Source organism: Protomyctophum parallelum, assembly GCF_964188405.1.
Source record: "Protomyctophum parallelum genome assembly, chromosome: 21".
In the NCBI taxonomy this organism is placed as follows: Eukaryota; Metazoa; Chordata; class Actinopteri; order Myctophiformes; family Myctophidae; genus Protomyctophum; species Protomyctophum parallelum.
The window spans coordinates 33163163-33174856 of NC_139713.1; the positions used below are offsets into that span (position 1 = coordinate 33163163).

At 44.9% G+C, this 11694-nt stretch overlaps 1 protein-coding gene across 3 annotated transcripts; it reads left to right on the forward strand.

The window, feature by feature from the left end:
• Nucleotides 1–244: 244 nt before the first annotated feature.
• On the forward strand, nt 245–11694 carry marveld2a (MARVEL domain containing 2a). 3 transcript variants are annotated; one of them, XM_083793134.1, is made up of 8 exons: nt 245–364; nt 1325–2374; nt 3791–4011; nt 5553–5588; nt 6372–6541; nt 8608–8779; nt 9873–9923; nt 11000–11694. In XM_083793134.1, exons 2-8 carry the CDS (start codon nt 1342–1344, stop codon nt 11117–11119), a joined length of 1803 nt encoding a protein of 600 aa, XP_083649260.1. In that variant the 5' UTR covers nt 245–364; nt 1325–1341; the 3' UTR covers nt 11120–11694. The 3 variants fall into 3 exon arrangements, with proteins under 3 accessions (XP_083649260.1, XP_083649261.1, XP_083649259.1); XM_083793135.1 differs by having other exon boundaries at nt 245–341; XM_083793133.1 differs by having other exon boundaries at nt 245–296.

Genomic DNA, 11694 nt, shown 5'->3' on the forward strand with positions numbered 1-11694 from the left:
GCTGAGTGATCTATTCTACAAGCTCACAACGCGTCGCTTGGCGACGCGTTGTGAGCTTGTAGATCAGCTATTTTCGTCTTGCGAGCACATCTTTGCCCCCTTTTACGTTTAACTCTATTTCTACTAGTTGGAACTTGGAACTCATTGCGTAATGCAGTACAGCCGATCAATCAGATGGAGGATCAACCTGCACTTCCATGTTTTCAGCAGTTGTAACAATACGGCTTTGTTGTTGTTCCCCTGCAGGTGCTTGCTGGTGTACTCGTATAGGTTTGCATTCTGATCTGCAAGCCAATGTAAGTCGAGTTGCGTGTCACTCACACTGCGTGCGTGTGAAAGAGGTATTCTATCCAAGCACTGTTGTGTATGTATGATCTTTCAACCGCCCTCATAGTTCACATACAAATCCTGTTATATTTGCTGTTTCACACAGTCACAATACATTTTTGTGCCTTTTGTTGCAGCTTGTTTTACTCCTGGAAACTTGTAGCCACTAGAGTCTGCACCTGTTTATTCCAATAGCATATAATTTGTTGCATTTGGTCATGCATGGCACAAAGATGTATTATTGACACAAGCTTGCATGGAGTGTTCTCGGGTGCTTGGATAATAATTTCACTCACTATAGGCTACTATATGGGGTGCTGCTGGTACTAGGTAGCCCCAAATGTTCCCAAATACTCCTCTCCTGGTGGGGGTCTGCTGACTCTGCTCTGCTCTGGGGGGTGTTGGTGCTGGCTGAACCGCTTTTGAGGGGTGCTATAACCCCCCCAATGCCTGGCTTTTGGACATCACGAGTGGGGTCCTGTTTTTTCCTGAAAGCCATACAGACGTTGGAGGGGCTCCCTTATTTGATTTATTTCTTCCTGGCTGTGCTTTGATAATAATGTGGATGTTTAAGAATTCAGTGACCCAAGTCATTAAAGTGTGGCTGTCCACACCAAGAGTTATAACATTTAAGGACAACTATTTATCATCGCAAAGATTGTTCGGACAGCCCCTTATATAGGTAAACAATCAGTAAGCCAAATACAAGTCCAAATTCATATTGTCTCTGTCAGGTGGAAACGTAACCTCATATGTCCAAAACTGTTATTTTTAAGGAATCAATGGGGACTAGGGGTGGATTAGCATTCTTGCTAAATCCAGTGTATTTACACAGCATTTTGTGTGGTGTTCATGCTGTTATCCCATCCAAATCAACTTATAATTAATCTGCTACATTTGATACTTTGGTGTGGCACTGTAGTATGCTCAAGTAGGGTAAATTTGACTCGCATTGAAAAAATATTGTGTGTGTGTGTGCGCGTTCGTGCGTGCATAGGGACCATTACCTTCCACATGTCCTATGGAGGAGGCTTCTACGGCCGCACTGAGCGTGCCCACCAGGCGCCCCACTATGACCAGGTCCCCGGTGGGACCCTACCCAGAGACGACTCCTACACCCTGCAGCCCCTGAGAGAGCAGCCCGCAGCCCACCTGCTCGCCCTGAGCGCAGACCCCCTGCCACCCCCGCCCCTGCCCCACCAACCCCCCGTCGGACCAGAGTTCGACCCCAGCGGCAGCGAGGGAGGAGGGGACAACGCCACCGACCCGGAAGCGGACCCTGCCCTAGACATCAAACCCGTGCACCGGTTCATCCCGGACTCCTGGAAGAACTTTTTCCGGGGGAACAGCGGGCGGAGCAGCGGCACCAACAAGGCCCCCTGGTCCCCCATGCCTGCCTCCTCTTCCGCCCCCTCCTCCTCCACCACAAACAACAATAATAACGGCACCAGCGGGGGGGTGCGCTGTTCGCCTCCCGCCTCGCCCTCCGTCCCCGGGTCCTACCGGGACCCCTACGGTGGGGGCGGCTCGGGGGTGGGCAGCAGCTACAACTCCCGCAAGGAGCTGCTGCAGGCACAAGAGCCTCTGGAGTCCCTGTCAGGGCGCACCCACCACACGGCTCTGACCTACAGCGAGCGAGTGGAGGAGTACCACCAGCGCTATGACTACATGAAGTCCTGGGCCGGACTCTTGAGGATTCTGGGGTGCATTGAGCTGCTGCTGGGAGCTGCCGTGTTTGCCTGTGTCTGTGCGTACGTGCACAAGGACAACGAGTGGTTCAACATGTTCGGGTACTCCTCACCAGGTGGGGCGTACGGAGGAGGGTACGGAGGGGGCATGTACGGAGCGGGCACGGGCGGCGCCTACTACACGGGGCCCAAGACGCCGTTTATTCTGGTGGTGGCCGGGCTGGCGTGGATAGTGACGGTGATCATGCTGGTGATGGGGATGACCATGTACTACCGCACCATCCTGCTGGACTCCTCCTGGTGGCCTGTGACCGAGTTTATCATCAACCTGGTGCTGGCTGTGCTCTACATGACGGCAGGTGGGTTATTCAGTAAATAGCGATGTACTGATAAAAATGTTTCCTTCCTGATGATATCGATTTCCATAACTTGCGTATCGTAAAAGTGGGGTCCAGGGACCCTCAGGGTTTCTTGAGGTGGTTCATTTGTACACTCAGAATTCATGGTGGTCCTTGAAATTACATAGTTTGAAAACCACGGCTCTAGGAATACATAGAAATTCCAATCATAATTGTTGTGCACCTACAAGTTAGTAAAATAATGTAAATGGTAAAGTAAGACGATAAAACAGTAATGCAACATCAACTGAAACATTCAAAATATTACACTATCATCATGTGATCGGATCGGCATAAACTGGCCTACAGTTTTTGTCAATACTGATACGAGCATTTTAGGCAGTATCGACAGCTTTTCTGACACTGGTATCGGTGTCAGAACAACAATCATCAGTAAAGATTTTCATACATAGTTGCACGGTGTGGAACACCAGAAATCTACAAGCTCACAAAGCGGCACAGAGCGACGGCAGCATGCAACTAAGGCGTATAATTAATCAGGCTATTACAATTTGGACATTTAGCAGACGCTCTTGTCCAGGAAGCAGTCTATAGGGCGTGTGGAGTGTTGTCCTCCATGGTGTTTTAGGGAAGGGAGACGAGACTGGGAACGGACGTGTGGAGTGACAGTGTTGTCCAGGGTGTTTTAGGGAAATGAGAAGAGTCTGTGACCGGATGTTTCGAGTGCTAGTATCCAGGGTGTTTTAGAGAAGGAAGAAGAGTCTGGGACGTGTGGAGTGTTGTCCAGAGTGTTTTACGGGAGGCTTAGGTTGGACTGCATTCCTGTGTTACCTGATCTAAGGGAGTGGGAATGGATTTGAGGTGGCTGCCATGCCTTTGGTTGCCTTGTAACGTCAACACCAGTTTTGTACTGGACAGGGTGCATGCATGCAGCAACCGGAAGCCAATAATATACTTTTTTGTTTTGTTTTTTTAAGATATTTTTTGCGGCTTACGCCTTTTATTGATTTTTGAAGGGACAGACAGTAGGCTGACAGGAAACGGGAGAGAGATGGGGGGATGACATGCAGTAAAGGCCGTGTCGGGTCCGGGAGTCGAACCCGCGGCACACTGCGACTGGATTACCAGTCCGGTGCCCAGACCGTTACGCTACGGCCTGGGCCCCAATAATATACTTTAACACTGCATTACACTTTATAGAAGCCCATGTCTCCAATGTATTATCTGCTTATAACACAGTATAATTACAGTTATTAGCACTCTATAAATATATTGTTTTATACTGGTAATTACGGCACATGACAAAGCATTTTATAATTTGTATCATAGTTCCTCATAATTGCTGGGGACTCCCAGACAAGTAAATAAATAATATAAAATGACTATGCCCCATAATCTCTTATTTGTTTTTGCCAGGGATTGTCTACGTGCGAGACACGACCCGCGGAGGCCTCTGCTCCTACCCGGTGTTCAACAATGGCATCAACGGGGCCTTCTGTCGAACGGAGGCGGGCCAGGTGGCGGCAATCATCTTCCTGTTTGTCACCATGGTCATCTACCTCATAGGAGCCATAGTGTGTCTGAAGCTGTGGAGGCATGAGTCTGCTCGCAAATACCGGGAGAAGTACGGCCTGCAGGTATGATGACATTACAATTTACAATGCAGGCATTTAGCAGAGGCTCTTAATCCAGAGTAGCCTGGGGTCCACCTATGCTTTCTGTGGCATAGGCAGCTCCCGGCAGGATCGCCCGGGAGAATCTAGAGTAGACACAGCTGCGCGACATTAGACTAATTAATTAGAGCGACAGAGAGAGAGGAGTGTGTGCGTGTGTGCGTCAATTTAACAAAGGTGCAGATAATCAGAAATCAGCAGAGAGCGATCGTCTGGGTTTCCGAGGCTAAATCCAGAGCGACTTACAGTATGCAAGAACAAAAACATGGTAATACATCAAATTCATAAAAATAGTCATCAAAGACTCATACGTAAGCTAAGAACCTAACAGTGGAATATCTATATAATGAAACAATGCATATACACTAGAGTGCTATGTCTACATAAAATGCTATCTAAGTTACGTAAGTTGAGCCTTTGCATAAGCCTGTAAGGTCGTCAAGGCTAGGGCAAGTGCTATGGGCCAAGATTGAGTCTGAAGAGGTGGGTTTTCAGTCTACGGCGGAAGATTGGGAGTGAGTCTGCAGTTATGATGGCATTGGGAACTGCATTCCATAGTTTTGGAGCCAGAAGGGAGAAGAGTTTGGGATGTGTGGAGCGTTCCAGCTTCCCTGCGTTGTCTGATCTGAGCACACGGGAGGGTTTGTAGGGTCTCTGTGCGGGCAGCGACTGGGAGCCAATGGAGGGAGTGGAGAAGGGGGAAGACATTATTTACCGCCAAGGGTTCCCAAACCTTTCAGGCACTGTGAGCTAGTAGATCGGCTGTTTTCTTATAGCCGAAGTATGAAATAGGCCTGAAATAGGCCTGGTTTAATGGGTTAAACTGTTCCTCATTTTGCTGCGGGACCCCCTGGAACCCCACTGAGCTATTGTTTTCTTTTCACCTGTTAGTGAAACACCACGCCTTCAAACAGAACCAGATTTGAGTTGTTTATTCAGTAAGTAAGAAAGGATATTGTGATGGACGTCAGTGGAGAGAGGAATCGGAGAATGAAGGGATGAGGGAGGGAGTGAGTGGATGGGTGGGAAAAGTGATGGGGGAATGGATGGATGAATGAATGAGTGGATGATTTTGGCTTGGGGGTCCGTCGAGCATGACAGTTCGCACTGAAAGTAAAGCATAGAGGAGAAAGACAATGGAAAGAACGGGGGTTGGGGTGGTGGAGGAATGACAGAGATAAGCAGTGTTGCCATGTCGGTTTATTATAAGCGACTTTGGGCTTGTTTTTTCTGTAAAGTTGCTTTGAAATATTGGTGGTTTTTATTAAAGTATAGTTATTTGGGCTTATATCCATTTTTTATATATATATATTCCAAATATCTTTGTCAAGATATCTTGACGTGACTGCTTCTTTCTCTCACTAAATCTGGCAACAGTGGAGATAAGGGAGTAGTGGTTATCCATTTTTGACTGATAATGAGGTGAGAGGGGGAGATGTTGTTATCAGATGAGATGATTAGGTGGTCTAACGTTGTTCCAACTCCTTTTCTTCACACACTCCCAGATGCAGCCTGCTGAGGTGCACGCAGCACGCATCACAGTAAGTACTACTAGTACTACTGACTGACTTTTATGCTAGAATAAAGCCCTTTTCAGATGGGCAACAATGAACGCGCCTAGTAATTCATTTCCAAGAGACCTGCGTTTCTTTCTGTATGCGCAGATAAGTCGAGGGTCGATAACACAAGGGTATTTATTTAGTGCGGTCCCGTGAAATTGTCGCACGCTCGCTCGTTTTGTGCATTTGCCCACGACCAGAGTGTAGAGTAGGAGAGTAGCGACACGCTTTGATCTTGCCGCAAAGCGGGTGCCTATGGGCTATAGTTCCGTACATTGCTCCTATGGCTGGAACTATCCCATTGAGATAGAATGAGCATTCCATTGTTACAATGGGAGTCAACGCTCGTGTCACCACTCTCTTACTAAATTACTCTGCCCACGACTAACTAGACCTCGATTGTGTTGAGCTTTTTTTTCTTTTCGCTTTTCGTTGTCGCAGAGTCCACCAGTACTTTTAGTTGTTACCAAGATATTTATGCCTGTGTGTTTGTTCGTCTGTCTTTATCTTTCGAACTAACGACTGAATTACAATGCTGTGCAAAAAAGTGGGGATGCCCATACTGAATATGGGCAGACACTGATGACCTGGGATCTCCAATTCTCCATATATGGGCATAAACAGGACAAGGCTGACAGATAAAGGGATCTCCATGTATGGGAATATCAGCATGCCCATATATGGGCATATATACCGCATGTCCGACCGTTGTTTCCGCATGTCGGTCCGTTGGTGTGTCTAATCTGCGTGTGCATCCCTGTGTAGGCAGCTCCAGCTCCTATTTACAAAGGCCCAGCAGAGCCGCTCCAGAGGTCCACGGTGGACTTTGTACCAGCAGCAGCCCCCCACCAAAAGGCAGCCCACGCCAAGGTGCTCCAGGGAGCCATACCTTCAGGACACATTCCCAAACCTGTGGTCATGCCTGACTACATAGCGTGAGTGATTCCTCACACCACAACAACACACACAACCCAATTAAATGAGTCACTCGCTAAAAGAAGATGGATGTGTTCAGTCACGGTTTAGTGCAAAATGATTTAACACACATTGAAGTGAGTAAGGAGGTACTAAACACTGCACTGTGTAAACAAATATTATGTTCCACATGCTTGGAAATCTGGCCTCTACTCTATTATTTGCCTATTAGCCACCAGCAGAGGGAGAAAATTCTCCTAATCACACTTCATGTACTTTTATCTGTATACCGGTATCTACTATCTACTTAAAGGACCACTTTTCAACCTATCTTCATTTAATTGGTCCTCACTCCTCACTAATATTCATGACAAAATGGCACAATTTTCTTTACTCAGTCTGTCTCATAGGACGGCTGTGGGCAGTTCAGAAACCCACAAGGATGTCACTGGTGGACGGGTTTCTGAACTGCCCAGAGCCCTGCTATGAGACACAGACTGAGTAGAAAACATTGTGGTATTTTATCATGAACATTACTATAGTGAGGACCAATTATATGAAGACAAGTTGAAAAGTGGTGAAGTGGTCCTTTACGTACCCCACTTGGAGCTGGGGCACAACAACTACTACTTATACTACAAATTCAACTTGCACTACTAATGTTTACTGCTACTATACACGTTCAATCACTCCTACTACAACTACTACTTTTCTGATTGTTATTGGCTGTTAAACCTACTGGACTTAACATGTGCAATTGTGCAGTATAAATGCAAACTTTGAAAACTTCCTTCCTTTAAAAAAGGACACTAATACTATTGTCTCTACATTGAAATACAAAGGTGGAGAAAGGTCCTAGTTTGAAGAAGAGAGACAACTCTCACAATCACATTAGCAGCAATGTTTGTTGTAGTGTAGCAAAAGGATTCTGGTTATCATGAGAAGGTGTATTGATTCATTGAATACTTTTAACAGTTTGCAAAAGATACCCATAAGGTTATACAATAATGCTAAAAGGATAACACTAAAAGCCCTGAGGGCTTGTTTCCATTGTGGTCCGGTGTATTCAATTCATCAGACATATAAAGACACACAAGACCATCAATACTAGGAGCAATAAAAGTATAGAGCATAGCAGTGGGCGTGATTTTCTGGACCCACTGACTGGACCCATCATCGGTTTAACCCATTCTGACCTGAGATCAGATTCATACGAGGTTTCCACTGGACACACACTGGTCTGATTAACCCATTCTGACCTGAGATCAGATTCTAGAAATGTCAGTCGCTCTTCGATCAAAAAAAATAGCAGACCTACAAGCTCGTATCGCGCCACTCGGTGGCGCGATATGAGCTTGTAGATCTGCTATTTTTCAATAGCTAAAGCATAACATGATGCCAACACCAAAATGGGTGCCCTGTCAGAATGGGTTAAAGTCCGCTTTCCAGGCACCGCTGGGTTGGACTTGACTCTCGATATGGCTTTCCTCCACCGGGAACGGTCCATGGTCACCTCGCGCCAATGGCCTCCACTCCCGTCCTCTGTCTCAGCTCTGCACTGGTCTTTCTGTCCCTCAGTGACACACCACACATCCATCTGATCATCCTCATCTCTGCTCTGTTAAGCTTCTCTTCGTGCTCCACCTTCAGGGCCCATGTCTCACTTCCATAATAATGCAGCTTCTGACGCATGCAGAGTACACTGAAAACTCCAATTCATTTAACCCATAGAGATTTGCAAAAATATTGAATAAATTATCCCATCCATCCTAGATCCTGGTGATTCATGACCATAAAACCTTTGATTCTGTGAAAATAATAATAATAATTGAATATTTAATTATGATATACTACATTTATTCAATACCGGTACCTTTTGTTTAGCGTTTTTCATTTTTTTCACAGATTCAAATGTTTTATGGTCATGACTCACCAGGATCCTGGATGGCTTGATTCTAGGCTTAAAATAATTGATATAAATATTTGTGTAAATCTCTATGGGAAAAATGAATGAATGGTGGTCATCAAGGCTGTTGGTAGAGCATTTCCACATTTTGTGTAACTTCCATTTCTTCATGTCCTGCAGTAAATACCCGACCGTCCGGTCAGACGATGAACGCGACCAGTACCGGGCTGTGTTCAATGACCAGTATGCAGAGTACAAGGAGATCCACTCAGACGTGCAGGCCACAGTCAAGAAGTTTGAGGAGATGGACAGTCTGATGCACAGCTTACCCCAGCATGCTCACAACCAGATGGTGATTGGTTCAGTTCATTTCTCCCTGACCTCTGACCCCTTAGTCTTTCAAGCATAAACGTATTGATGTAGTGAGTCAGTTAGCCCATTAAGACCGTGGGCTAATTCTACAAATGCCTACTAAATCAGTACTTAAATTACACTTTGAATATTAACACTTTCAATATGTTTCAAAAATAGCAAGACACTAATTCACAAGCTTGCAGATTTGCTATTATGGGCTAATACTTAGTAGTATGACAAATAGCAAAAACAAAATCCGATCTACAAGCTTTTGTATTAAACATTTTGAAAGTGTGTACTTGACTACTGTAAATACAAAGTGCAATAGTGCATGCAAAGTATAATCATTATGCGGAAGTAACAGGTACAGGAGGTTGCATTGTGCATGGGGAAGAGATATCAGATACTTAGCCTACACAGTAATGGCACTTTGTTTTTCATGACACTCTAGTGTCTTCTATGACCATTGTGAGGCCAAATGAGTCTGCACCTCCAGTTATGTGGAGAGTTCTGTTTTATTATTTGTCTTTAGTGGTGGAATCACCAGTAGAAACCAAAGTGTGCACTCCCAAAAACAACTGGCTTGGGAATTACACACGCAGGCAGGACGAAGACAGACCATGGGCTGATTTCTGCCAGGCTCATGAAGTTGTAGCTACATGGAGTTCCCTACCACTCTCATTTAGTTGTTTGAGTTAAGACCTCATGTCCGCCCTGTCCGAGACTTCCTGGTTCCTGCTGCATTTCCCCTCCACCCACACTCAACTTCCTAGCTAGACAGTGCGTCAACAATTTTGATGACAAACAAACATGTTATAGTATTCTATAATTGAACCACATTAACCCTGGTGTGTGGTGGAATGTCATTATTACAGGCCAACATTTGCCAAAATATTTCGACATTTTCCAAAATCTTTTGAAAATGGCAAACCTACAAGCTCACAAGCATGACATGTTGACTTCTATGGAATCCAAATGACTGTAATCAGTCGCATTGTGAGCTTGTAGATCGACAATTTGTGAATAGCCAAAGTGTAAAACGGGGCTTAAGTGGTTTACGTGACATAAATGTAAGTATTTTTTTGTTTTAGGAGTATGATCGCATTAACAGAATACTTCAGGAGTACCAGCGTAAAAAGACGGTGAGTTGTTTTCCTGTCTCCATCTATTGTTCTCACAGTCCAATATTGGCAGCCCTGTTCTGGAGTTGCACAGCACTGTACTTGGTGCATTATTTTTTCCCTCTACACAGAATGTCAGAAAGCCGATCTTCAAGCTCCAAAATGCTTCATGTTGTGACGCATTTTGAACTTGTAGATTTCTTGGTGAACATAAGCCCCCAGGAATAAAGATCTTGGGGTTCAAGTAGTTAAGACATATACCGTATAGTATATATATATATATATTATGCATTAGTGGAAGCAATGTGTTTATCTATTACTTTGATACCAGCCAGTAAGTAGTTGGGCAGCTAGATACATGTTCAGGACATCTTTACACTTTAACCTAAGGTTAGTAGATCTCTCTGCTTCTATTACATTTGAACGATGATCAAATATATTGTTATTCTGGTCAGTCTTAATGAGAAATGTGTACAATGCTGCTTCTAAGCTATGTGGTGCGTGCTTGTAGCCTCATGCATAACAAACATTGCTGTGGCATGAAATTCATCTTCATTTTTATGGGAGAGGGAAGCTGTGGGGAAATTATTTTTGGTTGCACGCACAAACAAAAACAATTACTGGAAAACTGAAGATTTTCCACAGAAGGAAATCAGATTGTATGTTGTCCTCAGTAATGTTTATTATGTATTCGGCAAATGGCAGCTTAGTATTAGGGTTGGAGTTTTAACGATTCTGATTCCTTAACGGTTCCCTTTAACGATTCCTATATCGGGGGTTCCAAATGGACTCTTACAGATCTAACCAAATAGACCCTTCCGTAAGTTAAGGGTTCCATTTGATTCCATTTGTACTCTCTCAGAGTTGAAATTAAAAACATTTGAGAACCACTGGTATTGTACGTGTAATTGTATAGCAGACACAAAGTCTACATACCAGCTCTGACAGTGTGACCAAACCGGTTCCAGAAACGCTTCCAAATGTGATGGAACCAATTCCTGGTTCCTCAATGTTTCCTCATGTTCCGGATTCACACGGCTTCACACCACAACATCTTGAGAGGAACACTGACGTGACCCTCTGCTTTGCGTTTCCAGGATGCTACCTTTCTGGAGAAGAAGGAACGGTGTGAATACCTGAAGAATAAACTGTCTCACATTAAACAGAAGATCCACGAATATGACAAGGTTATGGAATGGAACGACGGCTACGACTAAACCACTGGTTCTCTCTTTTAATGTCAAAGTCCCCTATAAAATGGTAAATGGTGCATTTATATAGCGCTTTTATCTAAAGCGCTTTACATGGATTGTGCATTACATTCACCCATTCACACACACATTCACACACCAATGACAGATGAAACCATGCAAGGCACTAGCCTGCACATCGGGAGCAATTAGAGGTTAAGAGTCTTGCTCAAGGACACTTCGACACTAACTCTGGGGGAGCCTGGGACAAACCGGGAACCTCGCGGTTCCCATCCGGCCTCTCTAACGGCCACTCTACCCCTGAGCCACTGCCGCCCCCATTTGTATTGTAACTCTTGAGAGTGTACAAATGGAACCAATTGGACCCAGAGCGGCCCATTTGGTTCCATTTGTTACACTCTCAGAGTTACAAACTTGCAAAGAGGACCATGTGGAACTGCCCTGAAGGAACCCTGAGGTTCACTAGACTCCACTTTGAGAACCACTGGGCTAAACTATTTTGTTAAATCACTGAAAACCGACCACTGCACATCATCATAACATAATGGGAATCAAACGATTGGACTTCTAGGGAAGGATAA